Source organism: Pan troglodytes, chromosome 1 (assembly GCF_028858775.2).
Source record: "Pan troglodytes isolate AG18354 chromosome 1, NHGRI_mPanTro3-v2.0_pri, whole genome shotgun sequence".
NCBI lineage: Eukaryota > Metazoa > Chordata > Mammalia > Primates > Hominidae > Pan > Pan troglodytes.
This window is the reverse complement of record NC_072398.2, coordinates 13,783,085-13,806,108: the sequence shown is the minus strand read 5'-3', so window position 1 is coordinate 13,806,108 and position 23,024 is coordinate 13,783,085. Positions and strand designations below refer to the sequence as shown.

The window sequence follows — 23,024 nt, the reverse complement described above, 5'->3', positions numbered from 1 at the left end:
CATTTAACTACAATTACAACTTAGAAGAATTCAGGACCCTCTCATTCTCCTAACTTGGTGGCCTTTCATTTAGTTTTAAAAGGGCAGTTTTGGGGAAGGGTTATTATCATTTAAACTATAAACTAAATTTCTCCCAAAGTTAGTTTGTCCTGTGCCCAGGAATGAGCAAAGACAGCCAGTCTGTGAGGCTAGAATCAAGATAGGAGTAAACCATGTCAGATTTCTCTTACTGTCAAAATTTTGCAAAGGCGGTTTCAACAGAAATTAACATGTCTAGGATAGTTGCTTTTTCTATTATTTTTTCTATCACTGCATTTACTTTCATTCTGCCTTATGCTTTAACTAGGTAATTTTTTTTTTTTTTTTTTTTAGTTTTGGCGGTATCAACACTATATTCTTCTCTTTGACCACCGCATGCTGCCTACGTGGTAGACTCTCAATACGCATGGAACTGAACCTCTTACAGGATTTGTAACTCACTTCTGTGGTATCTAGTAAACTGGAACACGCGCTTTCCCTGGGCTGCTCTGTCATCCCAGGTTTCAGCACTCGGAAATCGCTTGGGCCCCCGCCCAGAGGCGGGGCTTGGGTGGGCTGACCACTCCTCTGGCCTCCAATACTGTCGCTGACATTCTCATCTATGCTCCAGCAGCCGTACCTCACTCCGGTGGAGGCGGGACTTCCTACAGCACTTCCGGCCAGAGCCTCAAGCTTCGCTGCTGGGCAGTTCGCTGGAAGCTCGGCTGCTGCTCGGAACACCTGGAGTCTCCGCGGGCAGGTGAGCTTCAGAGGTTCGGGGAGCTTTCGGAACGAGCATTCCTGGCCGGTGCGTCACCCGGCAGTGCTCTTGGCCTTTTCTTCTTTTCCTGAAATCTTCCCAGATTGCCAGAGCCGGGCGTTGCCTGCTCCGTGCGCTGGGAGGCGGTCCAGCCGGCTGGGTTGGGGCCACCCTGCGCCTCCTGGAAGGCCTTATTTAGGAGTAGCCGCACGTGATCTCTAGCATTTTAAGCTTCTCTCAGAGAATTGGCATGTCGCTTTGGAAGAGGTGAAACTGGTACAGGCGACCAACGACTTTTACAAGGTGTCACCTTAGAGGAACAGCCTCGTCCTTCCGAATCAGTTAACATTGGTGATGACAGAGAAATAACGTTAAATAGGTGGAGAGCACTTAAAGTAACTGTTTGTTTGTTCTTTTGAGACAGTCTTGCTCTGTCGCCCAGGCTGGACTGCAGTGGCGCGGATCTCGGCTTACTGCAACCTCCGCCTCCTGGGTTCAAGCGATTCTGCTGCCTCAGCCTCCCGAGTAGCTGGGATTACAGGCGCGTGCCACCACGCTCGGCTAATTTTTGTATTTTTAGTAGAGACAGGGTTTCTCCATGTTGGCCACGCTGCTCTCGAACTCCTGACCTCAGGTGATCCACCCGCCTCGGCCTCCCAAAGTGCTGGGATTACAGGCGTGAGCCACCGCGCCCGGCCTAAAGTAACTATTTTTACTTGGTGTTTACTACCAAATGGGGACTGTTCTAAGTTGTGGGTGGATCCAAATGATGGTGTGACAGCCTTATCCTCAGAGAAGCAGTCCTGGCAGGAAGACAGGGTTAACAAATTGCCAAACTGTTAGAGAAAGTTAGTGGAGGTAGAGATGAAGAGAGAAGACTTTTCTTTTCTCTGGCATTAATTTAGCCACGGCCGCTGTGTTTTGATATTTGCTTCAAAACGTTTTTCATATTCTTAAGTTTTAACTTTTCTGTATGCTCATATTTTATATACTGTTGTAAACAGCATATCTCTAGGTTTTTTTTTTTTTAATCTAAGTGGACAGCCTGCTTTTTTTTTTTTTTTTTTTTTTTGTTATGGAGTCTTGCTCTGTCCCCCGAGGCTGGTGTGCAGTGGCCCAATCTCAGCTCACTGCAACCACGCCTCCCAGGTTCAAGCATTTCTCCCACCTCAGCCTCCCGAGTAGTTGGGATGACAGGTGCGTGCCACCATGCCCAGCTAATTTTTTTTTTTTTTTGTATTTGTAGTAGAGATGGGGTTTCGCCATGTTGGCCAGACTGGTTTCGAAGGCCTGACTTCAGGTGATCCACCTGCCTCAGCCTCCCAAAGTGCTGGGACTACAGGTGTGAGCCACCATGCCCAGCCCAGCCTGCCTTTTGACTAGCAGGTTTATTGGATTTACATTCATTGTCACTACCGAAATATTTGTTTAGATCAAAATCTTTGGCATCACCGCTGATTAATCTCTTCCATATATATCAGCAAATCCTGTGGACTCTCCACTTTTAAAATCTGTCCACACTCCCAGGCTCTTCTTACCACCTTCACTTGTTCAAGTTACATTGTCTCTTACTTGAATTACTGCAGTAGTTTCAGCTCTTTCCTCTTTTAGTCTGTTTGCATCACAGTATCTCGGTTGATCCTTTAAAAAAAAATCAGATTTATCTCTTTCCTCTCAAAAATCCTCCAAGGACTACACATTTCACCCAGAGTAAAAGCCAAAGTCGGCCGGGCGTGGTGGCTCATGCCTGTAATCCCAGCACTTTGGGAGGCCGAGGTGGGTGGATCACGAGGTCAAGAGGTCGAGACCATCCTGGCCAACATGGTGAAACCCCGTCTCTACTAAAAATACAAAAATTAGCCGGGCGTGGTGGTGCGTGCCTGTAATCTCAGCTACTCAGGAGGCTGAGGCAGAAGAATCGCTTGAACCTGGGAGACAGAGGATGCGGTGAGCCGAGATCGTGCCACTGCACTCCAGCCTGGCGATAGAGCAAGACTCTGTCTCAAAAAAAAAAAAAACAAAAAAACAAAAAAACTGGCCGGGCGCGGTGGCTCAAACCTGTAATCCTGGCACTTTGGGAGGCCAAGACTGGTGGATCACCTGAGGTCAAGTGTTCAAGACCAGCCCGGCCAAAGTGGCGAAACCCCGTCTCTACTAAAAAAAAAAAAAAAACAAAAAAAAACAACACACACAAGAAATTACCCAGGTGTGGTGGTGTGTGTCTGCAATCCCAGCTATTAGGGAGGCTGAGGCATGAGAATTGCTTGAACCTGGGGGCGGGGGGATGGGGGGCAGGTGCGGAGGTTGCAGTGAGCCGAGATTGTGCCATTGCACTCCAGTCTGGGCAACAAGGGCAAAACTCTGTCTCAAAAAAAAAAAAAAAAGCCGAAGTCTTTAGAGTGGATTATTCATTGAAGGTCCTATGTGACCTAGCCCTGCTTCACTTCTGATCTCATGTCGTTCTCATCTCCTGTTTGCTCTACTGTATGGTCTCCTCAAGCACATCCTAGCCTCAGGATATTTGCACTTGCTATTCCTTTCCCTCATATGTCCACATGGCTCAGTTCTTTACCTCTCTCATATTTTGGGGACCTTTACCTTCTCAGTAAGGCCTTCTCTGACAAGCCACTGCCATCTTTAACATTTCCATTGCACTCATTATCCTTGTGCTTATCATCATATGACATGCCATGTGATAGAGTCATTTATCTGGTTTATTATGTTTTCTCTCACTGGCATAGAAGGTTTATGAGGGCAGGTATTAATCTGTTTTGTTTACTCTGTATTCTTTTTTTTTTTTTTTTTTTTTCCTGAGACGGAGTCTTGCTCTGTTGCCCAGGCTGGAGTGCGGTGGTGCGTTCTCGGCTCACTGCAACCTCCGCCTCCTGGGTTCAAGCAATTCTCTGCCTCAGCCTCCCAACTAGCTGTGATTACAGGCGCATGCCACCACGCCTGGCTAATTTTTGTATTTTTAGTAGAGATGGGGTTTCACCATCTTGGCCAGGCTGGTCTTTAACTGCTGACCTTGTGATTCACCCGCCTCAGCCTCCCAAAGTGCTGTGATTACAGGCGTGAGCCACTGCACCCGGCATTTTTTTTTTTTTTTTTTTGAAGATCTCTTATTGTACTTCCCTGTAAAATCCATTATGTTTTATTCCAATTGCCTAAAATAGTATCTGGCTTTCAGCAGACACTCCATAATATAATTGTTGATTGAATGAATTTGGGGTTTTTGCACCATCTTCTACACTTCATATTTTTATGCTTTTTTCCCTCCTTTCTTGTCTTTTTTTTTTTTTTTTTTTTTTTGAGATGAAGTCTCGCTCTGTCACTCAGGCTGGAGTGCAATTGTGTGATGTCGGCTCACTGCAACCTTCGCCTCCCGGGTTCAAGCGATTCTCCTGCCTCAGTCTCCTGAGTAGCTGGGATTACAGGCGCATGCCACCACGCCCAGCTCTTTTTTGTATTTTTAGTAGAAATGGGGTTTCACTATGTTGGTCAGGCTGATCTTGAACTCCTGACCTCATGATCCACCCGCCTCAGCTTCCCAAAGTGCTGGGATTACAGGTGTGAGCTATCATGCCTGGCTTTTTTTTTTTTTTTTTTTTTGAGACAGAGTGGTTGCTCTTGCTGCCCAGGCTAGAGTGCAATTGCATGATCTTGGCTCACCGCAACCTCCACCTCCTGGCTTCAAGCAATTCTGCCGCCTCAGCCTCCTCAGTAGCTGGGATTACAGGCATGTGCCACCAAGCCTTGCTAATTTTGTGTTTTTAGTAGAGATGGGGTTTCTCCATGTTGGTCAGGCTGGTCTTGAACTTCCGATCTCAGATGATCCACCTGCCTCAGCCTCTCAAACTGCTGAGATTACAGGCCCCCGGCCACTCTTGTCTTTTTTTTCCCCCTTTTTTTTTTTTGAGACAGGGTCTCCCTCTGTCACCCAGGCTGGAGTGCACTGGCACGATCTTGGCTCACTGCAAGCTCTACCTCCCGGGTTCAAGTGATTCTCCCACCTCAGCCTCTGATTAGCTGGGATTATACGTGTGTGCCACCATAGCCTGGCTAATTTTTGTATTTTTATTAGAGACGGGGTTTCATCATATTGGTTAGGCTTGTCTCAAACTCCCGACCTCAGTTGATCCACCCACCTCTGCCTCCTAAAGTGTTAGGATTACAGGCGTGAGCTACAGCACCCGGCCCCACCTTTTTTTTTGAGACAGAGTTTTGCTCTTGTCACCCAGGCTGGAGTGCAATGGCACGATCTCGGCTCACTACAGCCTCCACTTCCCAGATTGAAGTGATTCTCCTGCCTCGGCCTCCCAAGTAGCTGGGATTACAGGGACCCGCCAGCATGCCCAACTAATTTTTGTTTTTTTAGTAGAGGTGGGGGTTTCACCATGTTGGCCGGGCTGGTCTCGAACTCCTGACCTCAAGTGATCTGCCTGCCTTGGCCTCCCAAAGTGCTGGGATTACAGGCATGAGCCACCGTGCCTGGCCTTTTTTCATTTTTTTTTTTTTTTTTTTTTTTGTACAATAGGGTCTCCCTCTGTTGCCCAGGCTGGAGTACAGTGGTGTGATCAGGGCTCACTGCAGCCTTGAACTCCTGGGCTCAGGTGATCCTCCAACCTAAGCCTCCCAAATAAATTGGCCTATAGGTGTGCACCACCACACCCAGCTGATTTTTATATTTTAATTTTTAATTTTCCTGTGCATATTTAACTGAATCTAATCATAATTTATTTTTTATTTTTTAATTTTAATTTTAATTTTCTATTTATTTATTTATTTTTTGCGACAGAGTTTCACTTTTGTTGCCCAGGCTGGATTGCAATGGAGTGATCTCGGCTCACTGTAACCTCCACCTCCCGGGTTGAAGCGACTCACCTACCTCAGCCTCTCAAGTAGCTGGGATTACAGGCATGTGCTACCACGCCCATCTAATTTTGTATTTTTAGTAGAGATGGGGTTTCACCTTGTTGGCCAGGCTGGTCTTGAACTCCTGACCTCAGGTGATCTGCCCACCTCGGCCTCCCAAAATGCTGGGATTACAGGAGTGACCCACTGCACCCAGCCCATTTTAATTTTTTTTGTTTGTTTGTTTGAGACAGAGTCTGGCTGTTTCACCCTGGTTGGAGTGCAGTGGCTCGATCTTAGCTCACTGCAACCTCTGCCTCCCTGGTTCAAGCCATCCTCCCACATCAGCCTCCTAAATAGCTGGGTCTACAGGCATGCGCCACCATGCCTGGCTAATTTTTGTACTTTTTTATAGAGATGGGGTTTCACCATGTTGTCCAGGCTGCTGTTCAACTCCTGGGCTCAAGCAGTCTGCCCGCCTTGGTCTCCAAGAGTGCTGGGATTATAGGTATGAGCCACCACGCTCGGCCTAATTATAATTTTTTTTTTTTTGAGACGAAGTCTCGTTCTGTCGCCCAGGCTGAAGTGCAGTGGTGTGATCTCAGCTCACTGCCACCTCTGCCTTCCAGGTTCAAATGATTCTCCTGCCTTAGCCTCCTGAATAGCTGGGAATACAGGCACACGCCAACACGCCTAGCTAATTTTTATATTTTTAGTAGGGATGGGGTTTCACTCTGTTGGCCAGGCTGGACTCGAACTCCAGACCTCAAGTCATCCGCCCACCTTGGCCTCCCAAAGTGCTGGGATTACAGGTGTGAGCCACCGTGCCCAGCTGGCATAATTCTAATTTTAAGCCTATAGAACAATATTGTTTTTATCTTTAAGCTACTGATTTTCAACAGGCTTCCTGGCTCATCTCAATGTTCAGTTATTTTTATAGGATGTCAGTGTTTAAGAGTAAAACTAGTAGTTGTTACTGTTTTCTGGTGTGTGTGTTTTTTTCTTTTTCTTGTTCATTTATTTAAGTCAATTTATCATAAATTTATTTAATGGAGTATTTATTGTATACTTAGCACTTCAAAGGTTGTAAAAGAAGTATATGTCACTTTCCCTACATTTTGCTGGGAATTTGTGCAAGAAGGACAATTTGAAATCAATATGATAGAGATATTGTTAGGTGTGAAATGAATATTACCCAGAAAGTAGATAGGGGTTACCAGAAAGGGAAAACATCATTCTTTGCCAGTCATTGTTTTAGTAGCTGGAATGAATTTGTGGAGAAATGATTTCAGAAGATTTGATGGTATTTGTAAGTGTAAAGAAAAGTCACAGACTAATTGGTTTGTTAGTTACTTTTATATGCTCTCATTTGTATAGTTTTGTCATAAAATTGTGGGTTTGGTACACATTTAGGTCATTGGTGTTTTGGAGAGAAGACATGCGTTCAGTTTCTTTGGAAAATGCCTAAAGCTTTTTGTAGAAGCTCCTTAAAATTATGTGAGATACAGTTTGGGAGGCTGAGGCGGGTGGATCACTGGAGGTCAAGAGTTTGAGACCAACCTGGCCAACATAGAGAAACCCTGTCTCTACTAAAAATACAAAAATTAGCCTTGCGTGGTGGCGGGCACCTGTAGTCCTAACTGCTGTGGAGGCGGAGGCAGAATTGCTTGAATCCAGGAGGGGAAGGATTACAATTATAATTCTCCTGCCCAACCTCATCAGTAGCTGGGATTATAGGTGTGGGCCATCACACCTGGCTAATTTTTGTATTTTTAGTAGAGACAGGGTTTCACCATGTGTGCCAAGCTGGTCTTGATCTCCTGACCTAAAGTGATCTGCCTGCTTTGGCCTCCCAAAGTGCTGGGATTACTGGTGCTCGCCACCGAATCTGGCCTCTATTCTTTTCAAATTATTTTATTTGAAGAATTATTTAGTTACCTTATCATATAGGAGGCCTCTCATCGTGGCTCATGCCTGTAATCCCAGCGCTTTGGGAGGCTGGTGGATCACGTGAGGTCAGGAGTTCGAGACCAGCCTGGCCAACATGGTGAAACCCCCTCTCTACTAAAAATACAAAAAAATTAGCCAGGCATGGTGCTGGGTGCCTATAATTCCAGCTACTTGGAAGGCTGAGGCAGGAGAATCCCTCGAGCCCGGGAGGTGAGGTTGCAGTGAGCCGAGATCACACCTTTGCACCCCAGCCTGGGCGACAAGTCTGAAAAAAAAAAAAAAAATTTAGCTGGGCATGGTGGCGCATGCCTGCCTTGCCTAGTGATTAGGGAGGCTGAAGCAGGAGGATTGCATGAGCCCAGTTGTTCAAGGCTATAGTGATCTAGGAAATAGACTGAGTTTAGATTTTAAAAGCAGATTGATAAGAAAAAGGTCAATGAACCAGTAGGAAATGGGCAAAGTATATTAACAGCTGGTTCATAAATGGAAATGGAAATGAACTACATATTTTACTCATTAGACTGACAATTTTTTTTTTTTTTTTTTTTTTGAGATGGAGTCTCGCTCTGTCACCTCTGGAGTGCAGTGGCGCGATCTCGGCTCACTGCAAGCTCCGCCTCCCGGGTTCACGCCATTCTGCCTCAGCCTCCCGAGTAGCTGGGACTACAGGCGCCCACCACTATGCCCGGCTAATTTTTTGTATTTTTAGTAGAGATGGGGTTTCACCGGTTAGCTGGGATGGTCTCGATCTCCTGACCTCGTGATCCGCCCGCCTTGGCCTCCCAAAGTGCTGGGATTACAGGCGTGAGCCACCGTGCTTGGCCTCAAAATTTTATTAATATATTATGAAGGCCAGGTTGTAAGAATACAGGAGTTTATACACTGCTGATAGCAGGGTGAGTTGATATAGCCATTATAAAGGGACATTTAGCATTAGCTATTAACATTTAATATGCACATACTTTTTGACTCAGTAATACCAGTTTTGAGAAACTTTCCTACATATATAGGAAGATAAATGTGTAGGCGTAATTTTTCAGTATTGTTTGTGATAGCAAAAACTTGGTATTAACTAAATGTCCTTCAGTTTGAAGACTGGTTAAGTATATTATGGTATATCTATTCAAATACTATGGTCCCCAGAAATTAAAATCTCTTGTCATGGCTTTGGGTAAATCTCTAGGATATATTATTGAATGAAAAGGTGAGGAATAGAACCATCTGTATAGTAGGCTTTCAGTTGGGTAAAGAAAGAAAAAATGTATTTGCTTTTCTATACATAAAATATTATGGGAGTAGGCCGGGCACGGTGGCTCACTCCTGTAATCCCAGCACTTTGGGAGCCCAAGGCGGACGGATCCTGAGGTCAAGAGACTGAGACCATCCTGGCCAATGTGGTAAAACCCTGTCACTACTAAAAATACAAAACTTAGCCAGGTGTGGTGGCAGGCATCTGTAGTCCCAGCTACTCCAGAGGCTGAGGCAGGAGAATGCTGTGAACCCAGGAGGCGGAGCTTGCAGTGAGCCGAGATCACGCCACTGCAGTCCAGCCTGGGTGACAGAACGAGACTCCATCTCAAAAAAAAAAAAAAAAAAAAAAAAAAGAATTGATTTAGACTAAGAAGTAGTACAAGAGTGTCTACTACTTGGATGTAGTAATTTTTTTTTTTTTTTTTTTTGAGACAGAGTCTCGCTCCATCACCCAGGCTAGAGTGCAGTGGTGCAACCTTGGCTCACTGCAACCTTCACCTCCCAAGTTCATGCAGTTCTCCTTGCCTCAGCCTCCTGAGTAGTTGGGATTACAGACGCACTCCACCTCGCCAGGCTAATTTTTGTATTTTTAGTTGCAACGGGATTTCACCATAGTGGCAAGGCTGCTCTGGAACTCCTGACCTCAGATGATCCTCCTGCCTTGGCCTCCCAAAGTGTTGGGATTACAGGTGTGAGCCACCGGCCTGGCTGGCTTTGTAGAACCTTAAACATATTTATCTATCTTAATAAATTTTCCCAAGGAAATACTTCTTAAGGTAATATTTTAAAAATCAAAGTTCTTTTTAACTGTTTTCTTTGGAGTTGTAAATAAACAGCATTAGAGAAATGATTGGCTGGGTGCAGTGGTTCATACCTATAATCCCAGCACTTTGGAAGACTGAGATGGGAGAATCACTTGAGGCCAGCAGTTTGAGACCAACCTGGGCAGCATAGAGAGATCCCTTCTCTACCAATAGAAAAGAGAGAGAGAGAGAGAGGTTGGGCACAGTGGCTCACGCCTGTAATTCCAGCACTTTGGGAGGCCGAGGCGGACGGATCTCGAGGTCAGGAGATTGAGACCATCCTGGCTAACATGGTGAAACCCCGTCTCTACTAAAAATACAAAAAATTAGCCGGGCGTGGTGGCGCATGCCTATAATCCCAGCTACTCAGGAGGCTGAGGCAGGAGAATCGCTTGAACCCGGGCGGTGGAGGTCGCAGAGCTGAGATCACACCATTGCACTCCAACCTGGGTAACAGCGAGACTCGTCTCAAAACAGACAAACAAAAACACCTGACTCGACACAGAGACTGTTAATTACTGACCTTAGACCTTATACCTAATGATCTCATTGGTTTTGTCTGTGGGCACAGCATACAGGTAGGAATGGGAAAAAAAAATTGTTACTGGAGATTAAGTAGGATCAAGCATGTGAAGGAATTCATGAGTTACTTACAGATGTTAGATTAATAATGAGAATGGCTTCCTAGTGTCTTCAATCCTCATTCCTGCTATTACACTCTCTGGTTTTACTTCCCATTGATGGCTGCCCCCTTCTTCTCACCAAGCCATTCTCACTGTTAGCCTGATCTGCAGGGTGATATAGTAGTACCCTTAAGCTGAGCCCCAGCTGGAAAGAGCCTCAGACTGATTATGGGGCCTTGTGAGTTTCTGGATTTAGATAATCCCTGTACAGTCTAGTTCATGGAGCCAAGATTTGGCCTAGTACTTTAATTTCTTGTAGGAGTGGAGTTCTGCAGTCATTTTATTAGTCCCTCTCCTTAGGGACTAGAGCTCTGAATCTGAGCACAGGTTTTTGGGTAGTGCTGTGTCTCTGGCCAGACCTCTTAGCTTACTAAAACATAAATTCCCCATGCCTGGTCTGACCCGTATGTCGATCCTGCCATCACATCATCTAAACTGGCTGGCGCAGTGGCTCACACCTGTAATCCCAGCACTTGGAGGCCGAGGTGGGAAGATCACTTGAGGTCAGGAGTTTGAGACCAGCCTGGCCCACATGGTGAAATCCTATCTCTACTAAAAATACAAAAATTAGCTGGGCCTGGTGGTGGCCGCCTGTAATCCCAGTTACTCAGGAGGCAGAGGCGGAAGAATCGCTTGAACCCGGGAGATGGAGGTTGCAGTGAGCTGAGATTGCACCAGCCTGAGCGACAGAGTGAGACTCCGTCTCAATTGAAAAAAAAAAATCATCTAAACTGCTTTGACTTTTCTCACCAACTTTGGGCTCGGAGATAATTTCTCTTTTGCTTTTCAACACTACTGGGCATGTTTAGATCTGGATCCTGGCCCCCTTCCCTATGGCCCTGTCCTCCTTTATTTAAATAGACAAAATTCAGCTCCATTTTGAAAGTAGGATTCTTTTCACAACAATTGGGAAAAATGATTTTTGTTTTGTTTTTTGTAAGATGGAATTTTGCTCTGTCGCCAGGCTGGAGTGCGGTGGCACGATCTTGGCTCACTGCAACCTCCGCCTCCCACATTCAAGTGATTCTCCTGCCTCAGATGGCCAATTAGCTGGGACTACAGGCGTGCACTACACGCCCAACTAATTTTTTTGTATTTTTAGTAGAGACGGGGTTTTACCCTGTTGGCCGGGATGGTATTGATCTCTTGACCTTGTGATCTGCCCTCCTTGGCCTCCCAAAATGCTGGGATTGCAGGTGTGAGCCACCGCGCCCAGCCTAATGTTATTGTTTTTACAAAATATTTGAGGAGCTGATTGAGAGGACCTTATGCAGAAACTTAATAAACTTAAAATCATATAATGTGAGATTGAAATGCTTAGATTATTCTGTAATATGGAAATAGCAGGTCTAATGTAACAGACAACTCCAGTAACAGAGGAAATGTCTACCTATTCTTTTTTTTTTTTTTGAGATGGGGTCTTGCTCTGTCATCCAGGCAGAAGTGCAATGGCTCGATCTCGGCTCATTGCAACCTCTGCCTCCCGGGTTCAAGCGATTCTCCTGCCTCAGCCTCCTGAGTAGCTGGGATTACAGGCATGCGCCACCACGCCTGGCTAGTTTTTGTATTTTTAGTAGAGACGGGGTTTCACCATGGTGGTCAGGCTGGTCTCGAACTCCTGACCTTGTGATCCACCCGCCTCGGCCTCTCAAAGTGCTGGGATTACAGACATGAGTCACCACTCCCCTTCTATCTACCTGTTCTTAAAATAAAAAAAACCCATAAAGGTGGAGAGGTAATAATAACAGAGGCCTCAGATATCTGTATACCAATGGAGTTTGTGGGTAGTCAGTAATGTATTCTAACCCCAGATGGCATGTAACAGCATATGTTTTTTCTTTTGTTTTGTGCACATATTATATATGATAATATTAAAATAGAAAAATACTTTGTTCAATAGTCATGTAACTTGTGGTCGTTTAAAAATCCTTGTACTTCAACACTGTTATCTTTTATTTGTGTTTTTTTGTTTGTTTGTTTTGAGACAGGCTCTAGCTCTGTTGCCTAGGCTGGAGCAGAGTGGCATGATCTTGGCTTACTGCAGCCTCAATGTTCTGGGCTCACATGATCCTCCCACTTCAGCTTCCCAAGTAGCTGGGACTACAGGCGTGTGCCACAATGCCTGGCTAATTTTTGTATTGTTTTTGGTAGAGATAAGTTTCACTATGTTGCCCAGGCTGGTCTTGAATTCCTGGCCTTAGGTGATCTGCCTGCCTTGGCCTCCCAAAGCGCTGAGATTACAGGCATGAGCAACCGTGCCCAGCCAACACTGCTAGCTTTTTAAAATAGAAAGTGAGTTTTATTTAGGCCGGCCGCGGTGGCTGATGCTTGTAATTCCAGCATTTTGGGAGACTGAGGTGGGTGGATCACTTGAGGTCAGGCGTTCGAGACCAGCCTGGCCAACATGGTGAAACACCATCTCTACTAAAAATTCAAAAATTAGCTGGGTGTGGTGGCGTGTGCGTGGTGGCGTGTGCCTGTAATCCCAGTTACTAGGGAGGCTGTGGCAGGAGAATTGCTTGAACCCAGCAGGCAGAGGTTGCAGTTAGCAGAGGTCGTGCCACTGCACTCCAGCCTGGGCGACAGAGCGAGACTCTGTCTCAAGAAAAAAAAAAAAGAAAAAAAGAAAGTGAGTTTTATTTAGACAAAGATGAAGATTTGGAAATTAACCATATTTGTGCTTGCAAAAGGAGCACGGATTTTTAAGCCCTAGTCTCACAGGCTCTCTCTGCAGCATCTGATACTGTTGCTTGATTATTCCTGCTTTAAACTCTGTTCCTTGGATTCCAAGGCATCAGGTAGCTGCTCTTCTTTTTTCTTTTCGTTTTTTCTTTCTCCGACTTCTTAGGGATTTCTTCCTTCTTTCTTAACTATTATGTTTTTGCAGAATTCTGTCACTGATCCCCTTTTCTTTCTAGCTGATACCCTTTCATTCTCATCTACTTTCATGCTATCAGTTATAAGCTCTGTGCTGACAACCCCTAAAAACATGTTTCTAGGCCGGGCGCAGTGGCTCATGCCTGTAATCCCAGCACTTTGGGAGGCAGAGGAGGGTGGATCACCTGAGGTCAGAAGTTTGAGACCAGTCTGGCCAAAATGGTGAAACCCCGTCTATACTAAAAATACAAAACAATTAAACAGGCATGGTGGTGGGTGCTGTAATCCCAGCTACTTGGGAGGGTGAGGCAGGGGAATTGCTTGAACCAGGGAGGTGGAGGTTGCAGTGAGCCGAGATCGTGCCACAGCACTCCAGCCTGGGCAACAGAGTGAGACACCATCTTAAAAAACAACAACAACAACAACAAAAACACATTTCTAGCGCAAATGTATCGTTTGAGCTAGAGACCCACATCCGTCATCACCCTCTATAGGCACTTTAAGTATACTGACTTCTCTCCCAAACTTGAACCTTCTCTTATAGGCCAGGCGCGGTGGCGCACACCTGTAATTTTACCACTTTGGGAGACTGAGGTTGGTGGATTGCTGGAGCTCAGGAGTTGGAGACCAGCCTGGGCAATGTAGCAAAACCCCTTCTCTACTGAAAATACAAAAATTGGCTGGGTGTGGTGAAGCACGTCTGTGGACCTGGTTACTCTGGTGGCTGAGGCACAAGAACCCTTGAGCCTGGAAGGTGGGGGTTGCAGTGAGCCGAGATTGCGCCACTGCACTCCAGCCTGGGCGACAGAGCAAGACTGTGCCTCAAAAAAAAAAAAAAAAAATTCCTTTAAAGGAATTGTATTAAGTTCTTATCAGTGTTGTATTTTTCTTCCTAGATCTCATATTTTGGATTCTGGATATATTATAATGAGTGACACTTTGACAGCGGATGTCATTGGTCGAAGAGTTGAAGTTAACGGAGAACATGCAACAGTACATTTTGCTGGTGTTGTCCCTCCCGTGGCAGGTAAGTAATTATTGTGTGTGTGTGTGTGTGTGTGTGTATGTGTATTTTGCAGCTGTTTCTGTGTAAGCTTCTCAGTAGCACTTTATACCACAAATTTTGACGAAATTAACAACTAATTTATAGGTGCCTCCTGTATCCAGTTTTATTTGAGTGACAGTATCCTGTGGTATCTATGATTTTGTTTAATTATATGCCATTTAATTATTTAGTGTTGCTATCTTATATAAAATCAACCTTAAAATATCTTCTGAGGAAACTATAAACAGCTAAAAGTCTTGAAACCTCATAAACCTCAACTCAAGTAATTTTTTTGAAATTTCTTTTGTCATTAATCCACATGTGTAGGTATCTAATATAGTTTAAACTGATACACATTACAATTTTTTGTTACCTTTTTTTTAAACTTACTTTTGGTATAAATTTACCTATGTTTCTACAGCATTATTTTGCAATATTTCTTCTTTTTTGATTTTGCGTATTTCTTAATTATTACATTTAGTATAATATATAGTTTGTTTAATTGTTCCCCATTTTTGGATGTTAATTTCTAGTTTTTAGAGTAAATAATAATGTAGTAGACTTACTCATAAGTCTTAGTCAACAAAAATTTGACTGTTTTCTGTGTATTTTGAGACGGAGTTTCGCTCTTGTTGTTCAGGCTGGAGTGTAGTGGTGCGATGTTGGCTCACCGCAACCTCTGCCTCCTGGGTTCAAGCGATTCTCCTGCCTCAGTCTCTCGAGTAGCTGGGATTTCAGGCATGTGCCACCACACCCGGCTAATTTTGAATTTTTAGTGGAGACAGGGTTTCTCCATGTTGGTCAGGCTGGTCTCGAACTCCTGAGGTGTTCCGCCTGCCTCGGCCTCCCAAAGTGCTGGGATTACAGGTGTGAGCCACCGTGCCTGGCCAATAAGGTGGCTTTCTGTGAACTGGGCAACTGCAGGAACCAAGCTGATATGGGTTTACTAGCTGATTGCAATGTGCCCAGAATTAGAATATTTATCCATATTTTTACATTACCCATCCCTCTTGTTTCTTCTGAGCTGCAGCCAGAGATCACCAGTTGGTTCACAGGAATAAGCAGGGTTAGCCTAAATTGAAGAAACAAACTTAAAAACAACTAATGAGACTAGAATCTAATAACAAATGCCCTATAGTTCTTGAAACATAATTTTTCTCTCTAGTTTCCAAGTTTTGCTAAAGACAAGTCATGGTAAGACTGATTTGCTTGGGCCGGGCATGGTGGCTCACATCTGTAATCCCAGCACTTTGAGAGGCCAAGGCGGGCGGATCACAAGGTCATGAGATTGAGACCATCCTGGCTAACACGGTGAAACCCCATCTCCAGTAAAAATCCAAAAAATTAGCCGGATGTGGTGGCGGGCGCCTGTAGTTCCAACTACTAAGGGAGGCTGAGGCAGGAGAATGGCATGAACCTGGGAGGTGGAGGTTGCAGTGAGCCGAGACCACGCCACTGCACTCCAGCCTGGGCGACAGAGCGAGACTCCTTCTCCAAAAAAAAAAAAAAAAAAAAAAAAGACTGATTTGCTTTATTATAGTTGGCCTGATTATTTGTATAAAGTGCAGCAAGAATAATTATTTTTCTTTTTTTTCTTTTTTTAATTTTTTAATTATTTTTTAATTTTTATTTTATTATTATTATACTTTTAAGTTTTAGGGTACATGTGCACAATGTGCAGGTTTGTTACATATGTATACATGTGCCATGCTGGTGTGCTGCACCCATTAACTCGTCATTTAGCATTAGGTATATCTCCTAATGCTATCCCTACCCCCTCCCCCCACCCCACAACAGTCCCCAGAGTGTGATGTTCCCCTTCCTGTGTCCATGTGTTCTCATTGTTCAGTTCCCACCTATGAGTGAGAACATGCAGGGTTTGGTTTTTTGTCCTTGTGATAGTTTACTGAGAATGATGATTTCCAATTTCATCCATGTCCCTATAAAGGACATGAACTCATCATTTTTTATGGCTGCATAGTATTCCATGGTGTATATGTGCCACATTTTCTTAATCCAGTCTATCATTGTTGGACATTTGGGTTGGTTCCAAGTCTTTGCTATTGTGAATAGTGTCGCAATAAACATACGTGTGCATATGTCTTTATAGCAGCATGATTTATAGTCCTTTGGGTATATACCCAGTAATGGGATGGCTGGGTCAAATGGTATTTCTAGTTCTAGATCCCTGAGGAATCGCCACACTGACTTCCACAATGGTTGAACTAGTTTACAGTCCCACCAACAGTGTAAAAGTGTTCCTATTTCTCCACATCCTCTCCAGCACCTGTTGTTTCCTGACTTTTTAATGATTGCCATTCTAACTGGTGTGAGATGGTATCTCATTGTGGTTTTGATTTGCATTTCTCTGATGGCCAGTGATGGTGAGCATTTTTTCATGTGTTTTTTGGCTGCATAAATGTCTTCTTTTGAGAAGTGTCTGTTCATGTCCTTCGCCCACTTTTTGATGGGGCTGTTTGGTTTTTTCTTGTAAATTTGTTTGAGTTCATTGTAGATTCTAGATATTAGCCCTTTGTCAGATGAGTAGGTTGCAAAAATTTTCTCCCATTTTGTAGGTTGCCTGTTCACTCTGATGGTAGTTTCTTTTGCTGTGCAGAAGCTCTTTAGTTTAATTAGATCCCATTTGTCAATTTTGGCTTTTGTTGCCATTGCTTTTGGTGTTTTAGACATGAAGTCGTTGCCCATGCCTATGTCCTGAATGGTAATGCCTAGGTTTTCTTCTAGGGTTTTTATGGTTTTAGGTCTAACGTTTAAGTCTTTAATCCATCTTGAATTAATTTTTGTATAAGGTGTAAGGAAGGGATCCAGTTTCAGCTTTCTACATATGGCTAGCCAGTTTTCCCAGCACCATTTATTAAATAGGGAATCCTTTCCCCATTGCTTGTTTTTCTCAGGTTTGTCAAAGATCAGATAGTTGTAGATATGCGGCATTATTTCTGAGGGCTCTGTTCAGTTCCATTGATCTATATCTCTGTTTTGGTACCAGTACCATGCTGTTTTGGTTACTGTAGCCTTGTAGTATAGTTTGAAGTCAGGTAGTGTGATGCCTCCAGCTTTGTTCTTTTGGCTTAGGATTGACATGGTGATGCGGGCTCTTTTTTGGTTCCATATGAACTTTAAAGTAGTTTTTTCCAATTCTGTGAAGAAAGTCATTGGTAGCTTGATGGGGATGGCATTGAATCTGTAAATTACCTTAGGCAGTATGGCCATTTTCACGATATTAATTCTTCCTACCCATGAGCATGGAATGTTCTTCCATTTCTTTGTATCCTCTTTTATTTCATTGAGCAGTGGTTTGTAGTTCTCCTTGAAGAGGTCCTTCATGTCCCTTGTAAGTTGGATTCCTAGGTATTTTATTCTCTTTGAAGCAATTGTGAATGGGATTTCACTCATGATTTGGCTCTCTGTTTGTCTGTTATTGGTGTATAAGAATGCTTGTGATTTTTGTACATTGATTTTGTATCCTGAGACTTTGCTGAAGTTGCTTATCAGCTTAAGGAGATTTTGGGCTGAGACAATGGGGTTTTCTAGATATACAATCATGTCATCTGCAAATAGGGATAATTTGACTTCCTCTTTTCCTAATTGAATACCCTTTGTTTCCTTCTCCTGCCTAATTGCCCTGGCCAGAACTTCCAACACTATGTTGAATAGGAGTGGTGAGAGAGGGCATCCCTGTCTTGTGCCAGTTTTCAAAGGGAATGCTTCCAGTTTTTGTCCATTCAGTATGATATTGGCTGTGGGTTTGTCATAGATAGCTCTTATTATTTTGAGATACGTCCCATCAATACCTAATTTATTGAGAGTTTTTAGCATGAAGGTTGTTGAATTTTGTCAAAGGCCTTTTCTGCATCTATTGAGATAATCATGTGGTTTTTGTCTTTGGTTCTGTTTATATGCTGGATTACATTTATTGATTTGCATATATTGAACCAGCCTTGCATCCCAGGGATGAAGTCCACTTGATCATGGTGGATAAGCTTTTTGATGTGCTGCTGGATTCAGTTTGCCAGTATTTTATTGAGGATTTTTGCATCAATGTTCATCAAGGATATTGGTCTAAAATTCTCTTTTTTGGTTGTGTCTCTGCCTGGCTTTGGTATCAGGATGATGCTGGCCTCATAAAATGAGTTAGGGAGGATTCCCTCTTTTTCTATTGATTGGAATAGTTTCAGAAGGAATGGTACCTGTTCCTTCTTGTACCTCTGGTAGAATTCGGCTGTGAATCCATCTGGTCCTGGACTCTTTTTGGTTGGTAAGCTATTGATTATTGCCACAATTTCAGAGCCTGTTATTGGTCTATTCAGAGATTCAACTTCTTCCTGGTTTAGTCTTGGGAGGGTGTATGTGTTGAGGAATTTATCCATTTCTTCTAGATTTTCTAGTTTATTTGGGTAGAGGTGTTTGTAGTAGTCTCTGATGGTAGTTTGTATTTCTGTGGGATTGGTGATGATATCCCCTTTATCATTTTTTATTGCGTCTATTTGATTCTTCTCTCTTTTCTTTTTATTAGTCTTGCTAGCAGTCTATCAATTTTGTTGATCCTTTCAAAAAACCAGCTTCTGGATTCATTAGTTTTTTGAAGGGTTTTTTGTGTCTCTATTTCCTTCAGTTCTGCTCTGATTTTAGTTATTTCTTGCCTTCTGCTAGCTTTTGAATGTGTTTGCTCTTGCTTTTCTAGTTCTTTTAATTGTGATGTTAGGGTGTCAATTTTAGATCTTTCCTGCTTTCTCTTGTGGGCATTTAGTGCTATAAATTTCCCTCTACACACTGCTTTGAATGTTGTCCCAGAGATTCTGGTATGTTGTGTCTTTGTTCTCGTTGGTTTCAAAGAACATCTTTATTTCTGTCTTCATTTCATTATGTACCCAGTAGTCACTCAGGAGCAGGTTGTTCAGTTTCCATGTAGTTGAGCGGTTTTGAGTGAGTTTCTTAATCCTGAATTCTAGTTTGATTGCACTGTGGTCTGAGAGACAGTTTGTTATAATTTCTGTTCTTTTACATTTGCTGAGGAGAGCTTTACTTCCAACTATGTGGTCAATTTTGGAATAGGTGTGGTGTGGTGCTGAAAAAAATGTATATTCTGTTGATTTGGGGTGGAGAGTTCTGTAGATGTCTATTAGGTCCGCTTGGTGCAGAGCTGAGTTCAATTCCTGGGTATCCTTGTTAACTTTCTGTCTCGTTGATCTGTCTAATGTTGACAGTGGGGTGTTAAAGTCTCTCATTATCATTGTGTAGGAGTCTAAGTCTCTTTGTAGGTCACTCAGGACTTGCTTTATGAATCTGGGTGCTCCTGTATTGGGTGCATATATATTTAGGATAGTTAGCTCTTCTTGTTGAATTGATCCCTTTACCATTATGTAATGGCCTTCTTTGTCTCTTTTGATCTTTGTTGGTTTAAAGTCTGTTTTATCAGAGACTAGGATTGCAACCTCTGCCTTTTTTTGTTTTCCATTTGCTTAGTAGATCTTCCTCCATCCTTTTATTTTGAGCCTATGTGTGTCTTAGCCTGTGAGATGGGTTTCCTGAATACAGCACACTGATGGGTCTTGACTCTTTATCCAATTTGCCAGTCCGTGTCTTTTAATTGGAGCATTTAGTCCATTTACATTTAAAGTTAATATTGTTATGTGTGAATTTGTTCCTGTCATGATGATGTTAGCTGTTTATTTTGCTCGTTAGTTGATGCAGTTTCTTCCAGCCTTGATGGTCTTTACAGTTTGGCATGATTTTGCAGTGGCTGGTACCAGTTGTTCCTTTCCATGTTTAGTGCTTCCTTCAGGAGCTCTTGTTGAGGCAGGCCTGGTGGTGACAAAATCTCTCAGCATTTGCTTGTCTGTAAAGTATTTTATTTCTCCTTCACTTATGAAGCTTGGTTTGGCTGGATATGAAATTCTGGGTTGAAAATTCTTTTCTTTAAGAATGTTGAATATTGGCCCCCACTCTCTTCTGGCTTGTAGAGTTTCTGCCAAGAGATCCACTGTTATTCTGATGTGCTTCCCTTTGTGGGTAACCTGACCTTTCTCTCTGGCTGCCCTTAACATTTTTTCCTTCATTTCAACTTTGGTGAATCTGACAATTGTGTCTTGGAGTTGCTCTTCTCGAGGAGTATCTTTGTGGCATTCTCTGTATTTTCTGAATCTGATTGTTGGCTTGCCTTGCTAGATTGGGGAAGTTCTCCTGGATAATACCCTGCAGAGTGTTTTCCAACTTGGTTCCATTCTCCCCGTCACTTTCAGGTACACCAATCAGACGTAGATTTGTTTTTTTCACATAGTCCCATATTTCTTGGAGGCTTTGTTCGTTTCTTTTTATTCTTTTTTTCTCTAAACTTCCCTTCTCGCTTCATTTCATTCATTTCATCTTCCATCACTGATACCCTTTCTTCCAGTTGATTGCATCGGCTCCTGAGGCTTCTGCATTCTTCACGTAGTTCTCGAGCCTTGGCTTTCAGCTCTATCAGCTCCTTTAAGCACTTCTCTGTATTGGTTATTCTAGTTATACATTCGTCTAAATTTTTTTCAAAGTTTTTAACTTCTTTGCCTTTGGTTTGAATTTCCTCCTGTAGCTCGGAGTAGTTTGATCGTCTGAAGCCTTCTTCTCTCAACTCGTCGAAGTCATTCTCCGTCCAGCTTTGTTCCGTTGCTGGTGAGGAACTGTGTTCCTTTGGAGGAGGAGAGGCGCTCTGCTTTTTAGAGTTTCCAGTTTTTCTGCTCTGTTTTTTCCCCATCTTTGTGGTTTTATCTACTTTTGGTCTTTGATGATGGTGATGTACAGATGGGTTTTTGGTGTGGATGTCCTTCCTGTTTGTTAGTTTTCCTTCTAACAGACAGGACCCTCAGCTGCAGGTCTGTTGGAGTTTGCTAGAGGTCCACTCCAGACCGTTTGCCTGGGTGTCAGCAGCGGTGGCTGCAGAACAGCGGATTTTCGTGAACCGCGAATGCTGCTGTCTGATTGTTCCTCTGGAATTTTTGTCTCAGAGGAGTACCCGGCCGTGTGAGGTGTCAGTCTGCCCCTGCTGGGGGGTGCCTCCCAGTTAGGCTGCTCGGGGGTCAGGGGTCAGGGACCCACTTGAGGAGGCAGTCTGCCCGTTCTCAGATCTCCAGCTGCGTGCTGGGAGAACCACTGCTCTCTTCAAAGCTGTCAGACAGGGACATTTAAGTCTGCAGAGGTTACTGCTGTCTTTTTGTTTGTCTGTGCCCTGCCCGCAGAGGTGGAGCCTACAGAGGCAGGCAGGCCTCCTTGAGATGTGGTGGGCTCCACCCAGTTCGAGCTTCCTGGCTGCTTTGTTTACCTAAGCAAGCCTGGGCAATTGTGGGCACCCCTCCCCCAGCCTGGCTGCCACCTTGCAGTTTGATCTCAGACTGCTGTGCTAGCAATCAGTGAGACTCCGTAGGTGTAGGACCCTCCGAGCCAGGTGCGGGATATAATCTCCTGGTGTGCCGTTTTTTAAGCCCATCGGAAAAGTGCAGTATTAGGGTGGGAGTGACCCGATTTTCCAGGTGCCATCTGTCACCCCTTTCTTTGACTAGCAAAGGGAACTCCCTGACCCCTTGCACTTCCCGAGTGAGGGAAAGATGTTACAGGAAATGGTCTCAATCCAGACCCCAAAAGAGGGTTCTTGGATCTTGTGCAAGAAACAATTCAGGGCCAGTCTGTAAAGTGAAAACAAGTTTATTAGGAAAGTAAAGGAATAAAAGAATGGCTACTCCATAGACAGAGCAGCCCCTCCAGGGGATTCTGATGCACAATAAGGTTTGGTGAAAGCTATTGAACAAGATACATGTGGACTCTGCCTTCATGGAGGCTGTGGAAGTCTTTAACATATACTTAATCTGGCAAGGGTTTTTACTTTCCTGGTATTATTTGTAAATGGGAAGAGAAAGTAATGTTTAATGAATAATTACTGTGTACCAGACACTTGAAAGCATGCTCTCAACTTTGAATATTCCAATAACAACCTTAAAATATAGATGTTACTATTCCTATGTTTATAGACAAGAAGACCAAGTCTCAGGTCTGAAAACTTTTATATAGCAGAGCTGGGATTTGAATCTAACCTTCATTGCCCATGCCCTTTCTACTCTGTTACTTCTTTTTTTTTTTTTTTTTTTTTTTTTGAGATGGAGTCTCACTTTTGTTGCCCAGGCTGGAGTGCAATGGCATGATCTTGGCTCACTGCAACCTCCGCCTCCCAGGTTCAAGTGATTCTCCTGCCTCAGCCTCCCGAGTAGCTGGGATTACGGGGACCCGCCACCACACCCAGCTAATTTTTGTATTTTTAGTATAGGCAGGGTTTCACCATGTTGGCCAGGCTGGTCTCGAACTCCTGACCTTAGGTGATCTGCCTGCCCAAGCCTCCCAAAGTGCTGGGATTACGGGCATGAGCCACTGCACCTGGCCCTACTCTGTTACTTCTAAAGAATGTGAATATTCTCAGGTTCTTGACATATGTTGCCAAATTGTTGTCTGCAAGTCAATCAATGTCCGGTACTTGGAAATTTCCAATATTCACATTCTCTGGGAAGCAGACTTAGCTAGAGATGTACACTTAGAAAGTTTAGTGTTCAGAAAGTTTTTTAGGGAGTACTTTGGGACCAGTACTCATGGAAGAGGAAAGAGAGTAAGCAAGGTTGGGCAGAGGGCTAAGTTGGGCTATGGTACAGCCTCAACAAATATTTCAGCTGTCTCCTTTGGGTGCTCTGAAGATAGAGTGGCCTTTCAGAGTCTTTCCTAGTTGAGATGAGGGGCTGGGTCATTATACA

The 23,024-nt window shown here is 43.8% G+C and overlaps 1 protein-coding gene across 4 annotated transcripts in view; it reads left to right on the top strand.

The window, feature by feature from the left end:
- The first annotated feature begins 372 nt into the window (after positions 1 to 372).
- The window catches only part of TBCE (tubulin folding cofactor E), an 89,124-nt gene continuing 66,472 nt past the window's right edge, over positions 373 to 23,024 (top strand). For 2 of the 4 annotated variants that reach the window (XM_063809717.1, XM_001154931.7), the window contains exons 1-2: positions 373 to 778; positions 14,090 to 14,220. Coding sequence is in view for 2 of the 4 variants with exons in the window: in XM_001154931.7 (XP_001154931.3) it covers positions 14,121 to 14,220 (100 nt within the window). In the remaining 2 variants the exon portion in view is untranslated. The remainder of the gene's footprint in view (positions 779 to 14,089; positions 14,221 to 23,024) is intronic. The other 2 variants (XM_024352713.3, XM_063809713.1) reach the window with 2 other exon arrangements.